The sequence below is a fragment of the Chroicocephalus ridibundus genome, chromosome Z (assembly GCF_963924245.1).
Source record: "Chroicocephalus ridibundus chromosome Z, bChrRid1.1, whole genome shotgun sequence".
NCBI lineage: Eukaryota > Metazoa > Chordata > Aves > Charadriiformes > Laridae > Chroicocephalus > Chroicocephalus ridibundus.
The window spans coordinates 46,506,232-46,524,287 of record NC_086316.1 but is presented as its reverse complement, the minus strand read 5'-3'; the positions used below and the strand labels follow the sequence as shown (position 1 = coordinate 46,524,287).

At 37.8% G+C, this 18,056-nt stretch overlaps 1 protein-coding gene across 2 annotated transcripts in view; it reads left to right on the top strand.

Moving 5' to 3' along the window:
- Nucleotides 1-18,056, top strand: part of PCSK5 (proprotein convertase subtilisin/kexin type 5) — a 253,679-nt gene that overhangs the window by 95,041 nt on the left and 140,582 nt on the right. For both annotated transcript variants that reach the window (XM_063320402.1, XM_063320403.1), the window contains exons 6-7: nt 7,327-7,415; nt 12,465-12,637. In XM_063320402.1, the coding sequence (XP_063176472.1) occupies nt 7,327-7,415; nt 12,465-12,637 (262 nt within the window). The remainder of the gene's footprint in view (nt 1-7,326; nt 7,416-12,464; nt 12,638-18,056) is intronic.

Genomic DNA, 18,056 nt, shown 5'->3' with positions numbered 1-18,056 from the left:
CTTTTCTGTCTCCTTCCCTTGTTAAGTTGTATAATGCAGTCGTTTCCCTTACCATTTTATTAGCCATGTTCCAAAAACATTTGAAATTGGGCTTTCATTTGTCCTTTTTTCTGTATGTCACAAATGAAGTGGTAAAACTGTCTAGTCTCACAGATTGAGAATGAGAAAAGTGTAGACAGATACTCAGTTCTTCCCAAGTGTTTATGCTACGCTATTCTTTGGGCTGCACACAAAAAGGGATCAACCTCCCTCATATGCATAAAACGATTGCCAGAATTGCTTGGAGCACATCCTCCTTGTTCTGTGACTTTCCATCCATTCTACAGCTGCCTTTCAACCAGTTTGAATTAGGTTAAAAAAACATCTTTTTGCTTATGTGGCAGGGGAGCCTTGAAGTCTAAGCAGCCTCATATTCTTCAAAGCAAACTAAGTAGTCCTTTTGGTTAGGTATATCTAGGTAGCGATATACGGTTCCAAGGCAATACTGGCCTTGATGTTGCTGCTGAAGAGGTTTAATTCCAGTGCGCACAACTAAACTGTACTGTTTGTGCTTGTGATTTGCTTTAATGAATGAGAACAAGAATTGGATTACCTGCCCTAAGAAGGTTACTGTATAGTTGATGTGAAAGGCTGTATGAAAAAAAAAACAACCTCAGCTGAAAGTTTCACTGTTTGCTGGCTTTTGAACAGTTTTATTTCTTCTCAGCAACACCTTTTTTCTTCCAGAAAAGAGCCTGAATTAAAATTTTACTTTGGGTTAAAACATATTTAGACATCAGTAAATAATTAGTTTTCTTTTTAATACATAAAACTATATGCTTGGCTAAAGATATTATTTGCTGATGTTGTTTGCAATTTTTTATTCTATGTTGTATTTCATTGGCTCCATCAGACCTTTTATTCATTGTTTGTTTTGCCTCTGGTAAAAAATACAGAAAAAAAAAGTATTTTTGTTTTATACATTAAGATTCGTTTGCCCACTCACAAAACCAAAACTGTAAAATGGTAATTAATATTATGGAAGCACAGTCCTTTGCTGGGCTCATATTAGAACTTCACACTTGTGACAAATTAGCTGCTTGCTAAGAGCTAACAAATGTAGAGAGAGTGGCAGGGCAGCATCGCTGTTACCCGCGCTGTTAAGTTTAGGATGAGCGTGTCTGAGATGGCAAGTGTTCTATGTGTTTGTTTTAATGCTGTCATCTTTGATTTTATTTGTGAGAAATAGATGAGGTATTTTGAAGTTATTCTTCAAGTAACTTCCCATAATTGTGCAAAAAGTCATTAGCCTTGGGGACTTTGACTCAAGACAGCTTCCAGTCCTGTGCTGTAACCACATTACAACACTGTCATGCTCAGAAACAGGATCCTGTCTGTGATGTAATACCCAAGACTTTGGCATTTTTCCTAATATCTCACATCGAACATTTGTGTAACTTGTTTTTCACATTTACTGTGTCATCTCTTTCTCCGCTGTTAGTATCCAAATATCTCTCCTTTGTGAAATAGCTTTATTCTTACTATTTTTCAGCCGTAGCAGGTTGTGTTTTAAAGGCTAAAGACTGAGGTTTTCCTTGCTTATGCTTTTACCTTCTGACAGTTCCTTTATACCTCCTTTTTCAGACATTTCTAGAACAACATCCCAACCTAGCGCCAGTTTGGAAAGTATTTTTCATCCTCCACGTTGTTAGAGACCATTTATATATGAACAGGTCTAAAACATTATCTCTTTTGCACTACATAAGACATTATTTTGGGATGCAATAGAACACATTTCTGATGATTGCTGTTAAAATATATGTTTTCTCCAGCAGTTATTACATTGTGGTGTTTCGGATATTACATTTTCCTGTTTACGAATATATTCCAGTGTAAGAGAGATCTTTGAAAACATTTAAAAATTTAGCTAAAGATGATTTTTGCAAAAAATAAATACCAACTCAGGTATTTTCCTACAGATAACAATTGCTACCTAAAATTCCATTCTTCCTCTCCCCATAGAGGTTTGAAAATTGTTTTAACATTTGAAGTTATTTTAGTCCTATAATTTTCAATGTCCACCAACTACATAGTTCATGTTACAGGTTCTACCCCTAGGATTCTACTCTAATTTATAATAAAGACTAAGTAATTTTATCTTAATATTAATGCATTGTCTTTATGCATAGGGAATATGTTTATTACATAATTGTGCTGAGAAAGCAAGTTAGGGATTATAAAAAACAGGCTGTTCAGCAAGCCTATTAAAATGTATATAACCTTATGTAAACTTTTAGACTGTCTATTCTAACCTTTTTACAATTACTTAATATCCACTCTCATAATATGCGCAGCATAGAATTCGCAAACGATGTGACATTTTCTTCTTTTCTGTAGGCATTTCCCTGGATTAAAAAAAAAACACAACAAACAACCCCAAACAAACAAACAGAAATAATCTCCCCAAACCCCCCGTGTTTTCTTTGTTTGTTTACAAACTAATTCCTGTGCTGCTATCTCTTAGAAAACCTCAGTAAATTACTGCTATGCCCAGAGATGTTTGTGATGGGCTTGCATTGAAGTACTCTGAGACTCTTTTCTACTTAGGTTCCCATTCTGAAAAGACTCATTGGTGACAGGTTGAAGTGGGATGGACTATAATGTTAGTGTCATGAAAAGCTGCAGGGCTTTAAATCCTCCAGTCCCCTGAGCTTTTTGTGTTCTGAAATACTTGATGAACTCCAGAAGAGTAAAATACGGCAAAGAAATGCACGGTCAGAGTGTTCGCGGAATTCAAAGAATAGCTGTCAGAGACTGAGGCTCTGAAATGCAGAGCCAATTTACACGGCAAGGGCTTTTGAAATTACCAGCAGCTGTCTTCACTAACTCTGAATATTTCCTTTACTATAAGCATTCAGAGGCAAGCTTAATTAATTTTATCTGATAGAGTTCCTGGTGCCTTGTATCCTCTTCCTTTTCTGAAGGCAAATTAAGAGTGATTATTGAAAGATAAACGTCTTATATTTAAATGCTGCTGGTGGGATGGGGCGTGAATAGTTAACCACAGAACTCGCACCTTTTCTCTTTCCATCATGGCCTGAAACACTGAGCCATTTCTGTCTCAGAAAAAATCTGTTACTGAAAAAAGTTACTTTGTGTAACTGATTAGTGTGTAGCTCTTAAATTTCTCTTATCTTATACTTAGAGAGCCATCAAAAGACTGTACTATTAGCAGTCAGGTGCTCAGGCACTATTCATGCCTGCAGCAGGAAAAAGTAACATACACTTTTCCATGGAAGTGTATTTCTTCAACAGTTTATTTCAAATTCTCTATATAATAGCGAGGACATCATCAGGAAGGCAAAAAAAATTATCTTTACTAAGGTCTTCCTGAGCAGGTCTTTGACACTTTACTGACTTATTGTTAGTGACTGACAAATTTCCTCCTTATAAAAAGAAAAGAAAATCAATCTTAATTGCCTGCATATTTTCTTTGTGTTCTGTTTCTCTCATACACAAATGAAAATAAATACATTCCTGAAAAAGTTGTACTTATTTGCCTAGAATGGAAAAATTAGCTAAAGCGGTGAAAGCTAGGCAGAATCATAAAAGATGGTGGAAAGTGCTGGCCAAATTTATCACCAGCTAAGTACAACTTTTTTTGAAGATAATGCCTGTGACATCTTATTTCTAGTACCTGTTGTCGTCTTGAGCCTAAATCTGTTTTGAATAGCGATTTCTTATGCCTCTCCTTAGAAGACAAAGAAACAACAACAAAAAACCATTTTTTTCTTTCCATCCCTTTTCTTTCTATTAGACTCCAGGTAGGAGACACATTTGTCGATGGGCAAAATGTCTCATAACCAAGCTTTCTTTCATGTTTCTATTCTGTGATACCACATCACCCCGACATTCACACAAAGGACAAATGCAAAACCTTTTAGTTGAGTGTCTCTTCAAAGTGCCATTTAATAGCCTGGGAACTTATTTCCCTGCAACATAAGCTGGCAAAGGATCCAGTGAAATGAAGCATCGACCCTTCAAGTTTATCAAGATAGGCCTTTGTAGAAGGGCAGTCATGCTTTCTTGGAGGACAGCATCAACTTTTTAAACAACTTGTACGTGATGCAGGCATCCCACAAAGACAGGAGATTGCTGTGTTTTGATATATATACATTCAGAAAAAATGCTAACTTGAAAGCGCCTCGTGTTTCACCTCTTGTTACTGTTTTGCTGCCTGCATAAACTATAGTTCCAAGTTTTTTGTAGCTTTAAAGCAGATTTGATCCATTTTGGGCATCAGTTTCATCATATTTGTTTATCAAGGTAGTTAAGAAATTAGTGTAATGATTAATCAGAAGGCTTTTCGAATTTTGACTGCAGAATTCAGAGTTTCTTCCAAACTGTAGACCTCAAGCGAAAATCTAGGACAGAGAAAATTAAAAGCAGTGTGGAAAGAACATAATTTTTTATATGTAGATTTTGTAGAAAGTCTTCCCTTTCACAGCATAATTGAAATATTACTTAAAGGACACATAAAAGATAACATATTAAAACAAATTGAGTTGCATATATGATTAATTCACACAGTGGGAAACTGATTGTAAGTGCAATTTTATATATATGACCTTGAAATTAATAAAACAACTTCTAATTTTGTCATTTCCATTATAAATGTAGAATGCAATTAACGATAATCTTGGATGAGAAGCAAGGACCTAACATAAATATCTGCTTACAAAATAAATTTTTTAACATTACTGGACTTAAAATATGTCAAAAAGAAGGACTTTCCAATACATGAGGACTAATGAAATATTCAGCAAAGTTGATTTAACTTGCATGTTGTAAAACTGTCTGAAGATCTAATTCTCTCTGGAATATAGTTTTTACTTGGAGAAATTTACATGAAATTTCTTTTTGTGCTTTAATTCAATAAATATGTGTCATGATACTTCCATACCAGTCCGTTAAAGCCTGAGCTACTTCTTATGGAAGTAACATCTACCACTGCAGCTACTTCCACTTCAGCTGGAGTTTAGGCTACAGTTTCTTGTTGCTGTTAATCCCGTGTTACTATGGGTCACTGCTGGGAGGTGCCGTCACACTGTGGACCCCCTACACCCTCCATGCATCCCCTCTGTTTCCCCTCTACAAACATTATGTGCCCCTGGGGTGACCAGGCTGTGCTTGGTCATCTGGTGGAAACCTAACTTTTTTGACAGTCCTCAGTGGATGCAGCTAACAAAGTAGCAGGTATCCCTGTACTCCCCTGGCAGCCATGGGGAAGCTTGAGCTCTTTCTTCCATTCTTCTTCAGGCAGCCTCTCTCCACCAGGTGTGGTTTCTATCTGTCCCCTTTCTCTACTGAAAAAACCCTTCCTTCCATCACTGCTTCCCAAACTTGGTACCTGGGAGGGGTTTCTTGCCAATGCAATCTGCCTCTGAGAAGCTGCGGCTCGGCCACATGCCTTTCACCAGGCAGGCAGTGATTTATTAATAAATTATATGCACTGAGGTGATGCGTGCGGGTATTTCTACATTTCTAGAGTATAGTCATCCGTGCTTTCATGTTTGAGTGGTAACACGTCTAAATTTATATGTGGCACCTAACAAAATCATAATGAGGAAAAGGGAAGTTTGGGAATCTTGTGTCTTGAAATAATTCTTAAGACAGGAATTTCCCTATAAATATTAATACATTTTAAAAAGACACTACTTCAAACAAACACAGAGCTAGAACAGTAGTTGCAGTATATTTCAAGTATTTGAAAATACTTGAAAATGAAGAAGGATGTTTTTAAAACTTGTGAATAAAGATTACACTTTTCTCTTAGATTATACATATCTTACATATCCAATAAACCGAATGATCTCCTTTGAAATTCTAACAGGTCAGCACTGGTTGCTTATTTTTTTGTTCCCTCTTTTTGTCATGGTTCTATTTGTTGTTCTTGTTTTACATTAATCCATTCCAAACAAGTTTTCTCAATGTTTCTCATCTAAGTGTTTCAAAAGGTTAACGGAAAAAAGTTGCACTAATAACAAGGAAATAAGGAGTGACTGTACCCAAAACAAGCTGTACCAAGAGAAAGGAACTGTGATTCTTGTCTGTAATATGGGTGTCAACTTTAATTCAAAAACACTCGTGTTCTCCAGATGTCTATGTAAGCAGTCTGTCAACCACCACCAGCAGAAGAGTTCCTGACCTCACATAGCCTCCTCTGAAGTGCTTGCCATGTTGTTATCTATTTTTTGCCTTGACTTTTTAAACTTCTTTGTGGCTACCCAAGCCTTACATTATCTTTCAATCTCCATCTCATCAACTCCCCATCTCTTTTCCTGTCTGGTCTGAAACTCTGTATCTCCTCTCCACAGCAGCTCTGTAAAGTTCCCTGTCTGCTCCTTGTTGCTTGTGTCGCATTTCTGCAATGGAGATGCTTGACTGCACAAGGATGAGGGCAAAACTTACTCGTAGAAAACACCCAGTGAAACCTATATTGCAGGCAAAAACGAGAAAAAGCAGGGACAGCTTTCCTGCCATAGTAGCCATATGGATGACCGCTGTCACCTTGTAGACAGCATGAATCAGGGCTAGGCAAGGCATCCCGCTGTGGCTTTTGCACAGTGCAGAAGAGGATGAGCAACCACTGCAGGTTTTGTGTTCTCCTTCAGCAGCTTCTTAAGATTGTACCCTTGCAGCCCAGCTCTGCCCCCAGGCACTGAGTATACCTGTGATGTGGAGGGTACTTCAGCTGCTTTTTTCTGCTCCCGGGGAGGCAGCAGGCTTGCAGAGTTGGCCCAAGGAATGACCAGGGCATGCCTATACAGAAGCTTTGAGCATACCTGGCATATAGCCAGCCTTAGGCTTGTCTCTAAACAGCAGTGTGGGCATTGGCACAATCTCATCTCCCTCATGGAAAAGTGTGGTACATGCTGTGCCTGCTGGAGGTTGTATGGAGATCCACATACTAGCAACACGAGTGGCTGTGGGAGAATGCAAGACAAAAATCTGTCTGTAACATAAAATTTGGTTCAAAATCGATAACTGTTATCCAGGATTTCTTTCTGTTGCTGTGGGATTATGTATCATTGTTCTGTGTCTGTTACAAACTATGCATGTTTCCAGTAGCTAGAAAGCCTACCATGAAGAGTTTACTATGATTGTGATAATGATGTTAAAATGTGTTTGGATGAATACTGTAACATGGGTGTAAACAACTATGAGGGATTAAGTAGTGCAAGAGATTGTGGATAGTTGTGCTTTTAGCACCTGAGGATGAGCAAAGTCAAAGCCTTTAGTCCCAACAGTCTGTGCTTACTTGGAAAAATGTTTGTCTGACTGCAGGCATGGAACCCGTTGTGCTGGAGAAGTGGCAGCCACGGCAAACAACTCGCACTGCACAGTAGGAATCGCCTTTAATGCCAAGATTGGAGGTATGTGAAACAATCTCCCACCAAAAAAAAAAAAGTAACCAAAGAGCCATTTGTGCTAAATGGTGCATTGAGACCTTTCTCAACAAGAGAAGGAGATTTGTATGGATAACAAACCTAGCTGTGTTAGCAAGTAAATCTCGGTTGTAGAGTGGTCGTTAAATACCAGCACTGAAGGAGCCTGTCTGCGGTGACACTTCTCCAGTGCTCCCTGGAACACTGCCTCTCAGTACACACAGAAAAATAGAAAGCAAGACCTTTGATGGAAACAAAAAACCCAGAATTAGGACATGTGGGTTTTCTCACAGATTCAGAGCTCTACGTGATGAACTTTGACAAATCAGAAGTAAATGTACACATCAGGAATATTGCCTTGCATATTGATCGCAAACAAAACGCTGTCAAAATACAGCATATTTTTGTGTTGTTTGGCTGTGGTTGGAGAAAATCTTTTGATCCTCTGTGTGATCAGATTATTGCCTGAAATACAAGATTCTATTGCACTTTTTTGTTCACTTAGCCAAGAGGTTCCAAGTGCTTTCTTTGAATTCTTAGTCAATGGCTGCTCAATTAAGATCTTTGGCTTAATTTGTGAAGATGACTGTCAGGATTTCATGTATGTGTCTCCTAGGCTGTAACTTGCCTGTGACAGATTTTAATGCTTCAAGTGAAGTTTTACCCTGTACTTCTGATGTAATCACGAGACTGGTATATTGGCTTTCAGTAGAAAGGCCTATAGCTCAAACTTGTTAATTGTGGATTTTCTGTCCCAAAATAGAACCCATCTGTAAAAACAGAAACATGTTTACCTATATATACACCAGAGGACAGTTCAAAAGTATGAGCAGGCAGAGTTGAGGCCATGTTTCCACAAGTAATAGTACTGTATCTGTTCTCTACTGGATCAGTACAAGTTTGATCCAAATCAAATGTGAGCACAGCTGCATTTCAAATTAGACAAAGCGCACAACGTCATCCAAATGTCAGCTTTCTGTTTTCCTGCTGGCTTCAAGAGGATAGACAATACCGGATCCAGCATAAGGTTAGAGTGATGCAGAAGAACAATTTCCCTTCAGGGAAATTCCCTTCAGAGAGCCTGCCTGCACAAAGTCAACCTGTCAGAGTGGTTTAGGAAATCTGAACTGGGCAAGTGAGTGAGTTTGTGTCAGATGAACAGGTTCTCTCATGTGGACGTGGCATTTGGTCATGTACCAGCAGCTATGAAATAAAATTTATTGCGCTGTTAAACCAGAGTGAGAGGAGAGTTAGTGCACTGATAGAGATAAAGGATGGCTTCTGGGGAAGTTTCGTTTGTGAGTTGGATAGTCACACAACCTGCAACAGCTTGGGCATGTCCTTGAAAAGTTCTCCATTAGTAACTGTGGCTTCTTAATAGGTTATTATTTATTAAGCATTAGGAATGTGCAATAATAATGTTTTAGAAACCCTCCAACATATTAGCTGACTCACAGGCTTTTCTAAATATTGTGTAAGAACAAATTCAGATGGACATAGTATGAATGCAGTTAATGTGAACAGTAAAGACTGGATATGTGTGCCTTCTTGTTTATTTATTTAGTTAGTACAAAGACTATAACAGTCTTCAAGAAGTTCCACTGCTCTAAGTGAAATAAAAATTTTATCCACTCCGTTTGTCACCATGGTTCTGTAGAACCATCACTAACACTGCTCTTAAAAGAAAGCTGGAAAGTAGTAACAGTGTGTAAACTTCACTTCAGGTAACATACCTTTACATTAACCTTTTAAAAGCATTGCCACTTGAAAATAAGACTTCAGGAGGCTCAGCAGATCATCTGCAGAAAATCAGAGGCCAGAGGGAATACCAGGGCATTGCGAAGGAAGGTTAAGCTTCCTCTTCCACTAGGCGTATATATTTAAGAGTTTTGCTGCTGCTGACCTCTATTTGGCATGCCTTCCTCCCTTCCCTCGGAAGAGCCATAAGCTCCACATGTGAATATGTAGTGGTTGTGTTCCCTCTCCACAGGCCAGATAGAGCACAAAAATGTTGAATCATATTATGCTGAACTAGTGTTGAGCTTGCTTGTTTCCCAGGGATTTAAAGACCCTCCTAGGCCCATCTTAGAGAATAAACTAGAGTTGAGGTAAAGCAATTACATTCTCCTTACATAGAGGAGCACCTGCTGATAGTGATGTTGAACTTGCTCCACGAAGATAGGTGTTCTTTACTGCTAACCAAAAAGCATCTCTGGACATGTAAGGGATAGTAAGGAGACAAAGCAAAGGGGAAAAGAAATCCTTTCCATCAATATTCCATCAAATACTGGCCACTGAACAAATCCAATTAATGATCTTTGTGATGTGAGGGCATTAACAAGATATCCACCAGTAATGCTCACTTTTAAAAAATGTGTTTGTACTCGTTGTCTCATTTCCACACATTTAAGAACCTCTGACAACAAATAGGTCAAAAATAAGATCCTTAGAAAGTGACGAGGTAATCTACAGGTAAGAAAATCTGAGTAAAATTGCAATCTGGACCTTCAGTTCTTTTACAGGTTGTGAGAAGTTTCTTATAAAAAATAATGCTCTATGCCTGCAGCTTGTGCTTAGCTAAGCTACAGGCCTTTTCACTAAAGGACAAGCCAAGGCACCAAAGGCTTGTCTTTTTTTTAAAAAAAGAAAAATATTTTTTTTTTAATGTGACTCTCTGCGGTAATCACATGTAGCAAATTACCACCTACAGAGCTTGTGAGCCTTTTTATAGGAAGGGATGGTTAGTGTGTTGTTATTGTTGCAGACTGATTGTGGAACTGTGGGGATTTGGGTGCTTAGTTACTTGGCTGGGCTCAGGTCCTGACGGGAAAACGGTTACTCTGAATTATGGCACAACAGATGTAGATTGTCTTCAGCTGACAAGGAATTAGTTCAGCTGTTTCTTTAAGTCAGATGCTGATTAAAAACAAACATTTTAAAAGAAAACTTTCTTTCAGCTCAGTTTTGCATGTTTCCTATGATTCATTGAAAAATTGTTCTGACTAAAATGCTGCTTTACATTTTGGCAATAACTGCAAATATTGGAAAAAGTTTACAGAGCTCTAAAGTCTTAGGTGGAACAGTCTGCAAACACAGTCTGTTAATTGCCTTTTGGACAGCTTTTGTTGCGCTATCACCACATGCCAAATGCCGTTTGGAGGTTTTGTGATTGGCAGAATTAACTACTCCAGACATCGGGGCGGGGGGAGGGAGGGAGGAAAGAAGGAAGGGAGGAAGGAAAGGAAGGAAGAAAAGGAAGGAATTATTTTTGTTTTAAATAAGCCAATGAGACATCTATTGTTCAGTCACCCTGGAAGCATGTCTGTCAGTTGTTGGCCGAAGAGAGCAGCACCTAAGTCACAGCCTTGTCTGTGTTGCTTTCAATTCGACCACTTCACCATTAGTAAAATACCTGGTGTTAATTACTTTAGGTGCCAATGGCAGAAGTTGGAGTTATTGTTCACCAGGTGCATGTAGTATTACTTAGGCTTGCTATGCAGTAACAGAAACATAAAAGGGAAGCTTTATTTTCATTCTTTCAAAAGCAGTGTAGCTTTTATTGTCTTTATTTAGAATGGAATATATTTTAATGTGCTTGAAAGAAATTGAGAACGCTACTTCCACCCATCATTAATTTTCTGAGATTACGCTGAGGAAGAAAAATAAAACCTGAGAATCCCAGAGTTGGTTTAATGGCTTTTTTTTATAAAGTAAAGTTCATAGTGAGATCACTGTTTGTAAAAGTTTATTATCTCACAAAACACGGGCAGCTTTTGTGTGAACTTAGAAATGTGATCACTTTTCATTTTTGAGTCAATTAGAGTAAGGGAAAAAAAAAAAAGACCCTCTATCAACAAAGCACCCCCTATGCCTTTTGTTAATTGGAAGTTAAGGTCTTGGTAAATACTCAAGTTACTTCAGTCTGAGCTCATGAGCAAAATGAAATGTGTCTGTAATTAAAAATATGTAAATTTGGCTTATAAATAGCAGTGGCCTTTCAAAGGGGAAAGAGCGTCAAACTTGTTAATTGTGGAAGTAATCATTACTCTGTACTATCATACAGTTACATGCTAATTATTATTTAATATTTAACATCCCTTTGATCAGATGTCAGGCTAGCTGTATGTAGGTCCTTTTTCATGTTGAGGTTAGAACTGGTATGGGTGGTTTTCTCAGTCAGAATTAACTTCAGTCAATGTCTTACAGTTAGTCAGAAGAACAATTTTAAGATTTTCTCAGTTTCCAGATTTAAGCCTACCTTATTCAGTCTAGTGATCTTAAAACATCATGACGCTATTCACTTTAGAAGGGCTGACATATTGACTTGTCAAAACCCACATGAATGGATTCTTTTAACACAAGAATTCCAGATTATACCTTACAAAAGCTTCTTCTGCACAGAAGAGGATGTTCACAATATTGCAGTTTCAGGCTGAATAATGTTACATATTTGTTAGTAACTTCCTGTAATCATCTTGCTACTATGTATGGTAATTGGTCTGTATACAGGAGCTTTCTCCCCAGTTTCTTCTTTGTGGCTTCATACAATAAAGGAATAATCCTATGTTTATCTGTCAGCAGAGATCCTTTTATTACATCTGTCAACATACTTAGGACTGGGAACGACTCAAAGTAGGTGCTGCAGTTTCACTGCAGTATAAAAGGAGAAAGAAAAACATACATTATCTTAAAGTGAGGCATAGAAACATTTCAAGGTTCAAGTCTTGTTTTAAGTTTTCTTCAGTGTAAAAGTTTGTTGTTGGTGTTTGAAGGCTGTACAGTGGAAAAATGACTTGTAGATAATTTTTAGAACTTGAAGAAAGACCAAAATATTCCTTCCTTTTTGTATTTTTTCACCTAGGGGTTTTTTCCATTGGAAAAACACATGTCCAAACAGGTTTTGGGCTTTTTTCAGCAACAGTAGAAATCCTTGTGATCATTCAGTCCAATGTCCTATACAATAATTTAATCTGTGGGGGAAAAAAAAGAAGCATTTTGAGTTGGTTGGTCCTATTCATTGTATCTTTCATTCTGAAGGTGTGCGGATGCTGGACGGAGACGTGACAGACATGGTAGAAGCAAAGTCTCTAAGCCTTAATCCCCAGCACATCCACATCTACAGTGCCAGCTGGGGGCCTGATGACGACGGTAAGACTGTGGATGGACCTGCTTCTCTGGCACGTCAGGCCTTTGAGAACGGCATCAGAATGGTAGGTTGGCATCAAAGTGCATGTGCTGGGTCTGCTTTTGTGTGCAAGTGTGAGGGTACACATGCCCAGTACGTGGAAGTGCACATCATGGGCAAGAGGAAGGGATTCTGAAGGAAAGAAGAAAAGCTTCCTTTGCGCAAAGCTAAAAATGCATTTTCCTTCTGTATTGACCTGATGGTCAATCCTTCCTGAAGTGTCAGCTCTGTTCATTTTCTGATGGAGTACATCATCCTCAGTGTCCTTTAAAACTGCTCTGAGGTAATGATGTAATTCTGCAAGAAAAAATAAGACTGAAAAATGCTACTTTGCACAACAGTGCCAAGTCATCAAATCTGAATTGCAATGAAATTTTAAAGCAAAAGCCTTGAGTGCATTTCCTTCTTTCTTCCTTTCTTGCATTGCTTTGTTTTGCTTGATTTCTTAATGGAAGTTTGATGATTTTAATAGGGAGTTGGGGGTTAAAAAGTCTACACCCATGTTTCTTTTAGCGTTTATGTCTGGTCTCAGAGAACTTACACCCTATTTATAACTTACATATGCATTTCTCTACAAGTCTGTGCTATTACATTTTCTCTGTGATATAGCACAGAGATTTTCAGTAATACAACACACAAAATCCCAAATGCCCCTGTACAAAAAAAATCTAATGCCTTTTCAATTTTCTTTAATAAGTTACTGTCAAACAAATAAGACCACAGAAGGAAACAAGTATTTAGAGGAACTTTTGATGTCAGAGGCCAGTTTTTAGTTATTCTTCTTACCCTCCTGCCTGTTAAATAGATCAGGGAATTTCTCGTCTTCCAGCGCTCACACCTCTTTCCACTATATAGGACTGGTGTAAAGGATTTTAAAGCTTTGCACTTGAAGGTCTGAGCGTTATTTTGAATGCAGCAGGAGACTTGCTAGTTCAGTGGTGGGCGGCTCTAGGATCAGAGAAGAGGGGATTAATACAAAACATTTGTTTAAAGAGACTGAAACTGTTGGACCAAAGTGGAACTGGAACACAGTTACTAGAACACGGTAATCCTGTGCAGCAAGATCGGAAAGTGCAGCTATTATTGAAGTGAATAAATGTTTTAACCAGGTATGCCAAAACTGATTTTAGCAAACTATAGTGGGAAGATTTGTGCTGTGTGTAAAAGACAGTGTCTGCCACTGAGAGACTGTAGTAATTTCAATTATACCATAAAAAGCAGTTATAATGGCAAACAGGGGCAATGGGTGCAGAGGGGTAACAGACAAAGTTACAAGACAACTTGGTCAAGCTGACAATATCTGTATGCACGGTGCAGCGTACAGTGTACTTGACTGTCAGTTGTAAATAAATACATCACGACATTGATACCCAGTATCACCATAAATATCACCTCCTAGTACAAGCCTAGGAGGTGTGAATTCACATCTAATCACAGCTGCATCATGGGCTTATTTTGGTTTCATCAATAAAATTGCATGAATTTCTTACTCTCACCCCTGCCCTCCCTGCCCCAAATGTGGATAATAATACATCCTCAACTGCCTAGCAGGTAAGTTATGAAGAGCAATTACTGAAATACTAAGCTAACAACAGGGACTGTGTGCTTCCTATGCTATGTGGTGTTAAAGACATGCATCTCAAACCCAGTTCTGTGAATGCTTTACTAACCATGCAGACATGGACCACTGCCTTCCTCTCACTTGGTCTTATGATGACCATTTGGTGTGGAGCTGCAGATTTACGCTTTTGCTTGTTGTACGTTATGTAATATGTGAAGCCTACCATAAAAAAGTACTAAAGCATACACTTTAACCTGTGAGAAATTCCAGGGGCTTAGCAGTTAAGCACATTTAGGGTCACTGATAGGTTTGGACCCATAGAACTCTGCTGTATTTAGGGCCGTAATGGAACTGCAGGAAGCAGGGGAACTTGAACAAAGTAAGTTTTATGTTTAAACATATATACATGTTAGATTAAATGTAATTTTTCATGTAGGTAAGACAACCATGAAAAGTTCAGCCAAATTTTCTGTACCAGAAGAACTCAGACATTTCCTCATTGAAATCTCAAACTGGGGATAAATCCGGTATAAATCAAGAATGTGGAAGAATTTGTCAAAAGCATGGATCTTGCCTACAAGCATTATTGTTCCATTGCTATTATTATAGCTGTAATAGGAGAGGATATGCTACAGAACCCAGATGAATTTAATTTTACCAGTACATTGTTCTATATTTTTAGTAAGTACCAGTATATAGTGGAAACAGAGTATTTAATTGTAAAATTAAATTCAGAGGTGGTCTTTTTTTCTGATAACAATGCAGAAATAGAGTTTGATGTATTTTTTTGAGAAATAGTAGAAATCATATTTGATGCAAGTAAAATTGTTATTTTTACGATTTAGCTTCTATTTAATGTTATCAACTTTTTGTTCGGCCCAAAGTTGCCCATGCAGAGTTGAATAGATCTAAATATTTCCATATATTTGGAAATTTTGTCTAGCTCTGACTCGAAAGCTTTTTCATTTCTACTAAGGAAATAGAAGTTCTCTTTAAAACTTACATAAAATCATACTGATAAGAAATACAAAATGTGTAAGGTTAATCTCTAATTTTCATTCTTTAAAATGTAATACAGAATGAAAGATTGTAAATGTATGTCTCAATTACCACCTTCCTTAATAGCCTTAATTTCCAGACCAAAAATTACTTGACGATGAACCTGCTCTTGTTCTTTTTAATAACCATGCCTTTCTGTGTTCAGATAAAGGTACTATTTCTATATTTCCTTACACTATCATAAGATGTATCACTGTAAAAGATGAGGCAAATGTGAGAAGAAAATCAGATTATTGTCCAAGGTAATAACTAGATACTCAGCTGAACATAGATTTCCCCAAGCAGTCACAGTAATTGTGCAAACAATAATAGGCAGACAAAAATGCTTATTATGTTGTGTACAGATCTTGACCTTCCTTTTTTAGAAATATTGAATTGAACAAGAGTATTACATCTAGTATGGCATCTGTGATGAAAATTAAAGTAATGTTGGCACAGGAAAATTTAGCAAGACCTTCATTCAGATCTACACAAAGGTTCAAGATTGATATTCTTCATTTGTTGTGCATATGCACACACGACTGGATATTATTTTTTTAAAATGAGACAGGGAAGGGAAAGGTCAAGATTTTCTAAAAGCATCTGAAAAGGAAATTATGCTCAGCTTGTTTAATTAGGAAAATCAAAGGTGGTGCTGAATAATAACTTTGATTATAGTATAATTAAACTAAGTTACTACTTTTTTATTATACTCATGCAGTAAAAATTAAATGTATGCGGGAGCCACAGTTTCTTATTCAGTTTGCTGAGAGACTGGGATCCATGTAAAAAATGCCTGGTTTATCTTTAGTGTATATTATTCCAATTAACAGCTCATGCAGGGTGTTTTAGAACTATTATTATTTTTAAATCTGCTGAGCTAATATGATTACCCCTTCCAAATCCTGCAGAAAATAACAGAGATAAATGACTGTACAGTTTTTCCGTAGAGTCCCACAGAGACAGCACATGCCATGAATTGAAACAGACAAATCTATTTAAAGAAAGGATACTGAGTAATAACTAAGTTTATGAAATGACAGTCTAACCCACAAGTTAAATATGCTTTAAAAATTCTGCCCAGGATCAAGGTAAAGGAAGAGGAAACCAATTTTTAAACCTGTCTGAAGTACCATGATTTTCTGTCATCTTTAGGGTATTTTGTTTAATTCTATTAAATTTGCATACTTGAGTTCAAAGAGAAACCTTGGAGACTTTGCTATCAAACAATTTCTATGCAAATATAAAAGCTCCCTTTATATCAAACTTCCAGTTGACAAGGTCCTTTTCTTGGAAACAGTGCAGTCATATGGGTGGAAAATTCTAGAAGCTTGTGTTTTAAATACCAATGTATTAGAAGTTGTAGACCTAATCATCTCAAAAATAATTCCATTGGAATCACACAGAGCTTGCCTGAAAAAATCAGACAAAGGGCAGTATATCCAAAAGTAACATATTCAAGAAAAGATTAGGTATGCAATGTCACATTTCACTGTGTTTTCAAGAAAAAACAGACTTAGCATTGCAAAACATGATTGTGGCCAAATCATGTAATAAGACTGTGCTGAGCCTGGGACGAAAGGGAGAACACAGAAGCCTTTCCTTGATTCAGAACGATAAAACCAGAGTACCATTAGATTTTAAGATCACTGTCTGTATCACACAGTCTATAAGCACAATTCTATAAGCACTTGAGGGACTTAACGCTCGCTGATTCATGGCTCTGTGATGCAGCATTCAGACTAGATCATTTCTATTCATACAAATAAGCCTGTTATTCTGGGATCAGTCTCAACATCATTTGGAGAGTAATGCATTTCAGATATTCTGACTTGTTCTTTCACTGCTGTTTGGCAAAGACCCGATAGTCAAGTTTCTGGATATATGACCCCCGCTGATATTTTACATTGCAAGATTTCAAAGAGCTGGTTATCTCACCTCTCCAAACGTCTCGCCAATGGCATGCTTCATGTTTGTTCTGCAGTACCCATAAGGTAGTCCAAATCGGCAACAGGGCAGGTCATCCTTAATATAACCTAAGAGGGTGGAGAGGCAGGGAAATCTACAAGGAAAGTTTTGGCTTTCTGCCTGTGTCGGCGCAGGGGCCTTCATCTCATTGCCATGACACCATTCTGTTTAGCAAGCTGGACACAAGCCAAAGTGTTTGATGGCCATTAATGATCAGATGCTGTGTGGCTGAACCTCTTGTGAGAACTCGGCTTGGTGCCTTCCCTCCCATCATCACTGCCCCTTCTCATCTCTCTCGCTTCACCAACTTTGGCTGCAGAGCATGTGTTCAAAGTGTTTGCTGGGAGCAGAAGGCTCTTTTACAATCACTAAACAAACCTCCTACCCACATGCAAGAGAGGGAAGGGAAGGCAAGGCAAGGCAAGGGAAAGAAAAGATTCATATTATTATTATTATTAATCATCATCATCATCATCATGATTATCACTGTATGCTTCCACTCCAAAAGTGGAAAAGATTGTTCATAATTTGCAAGTGTCCAGGTGAAGGTTTGCTGCCTGTGTTGTACCACAGATGTTTCTCCGAAATTTATTCATCCTGTCATTACTTCTCTGCATCAGAGTAGGATGTGTTGCCTACACAAAGAGGATTTATTCTGTTCTGCTTTGCCAGAGAATTGCACTACAAAAATCAGACAGAAGTTATTGCAAGAAGACGTCCAGTCAAATGTGTTAAAGTAACTTCCCAAAAAGCTGTGATTTTATACATTGAAATATTATGGTGCATGGAGGTTAAGACCAGATTTTTTAAACTGTATGTTGTGTTTTTTCACCTTGTACAGCTGCCGTTTGAGACTGAATAACACACATCTGTGTGT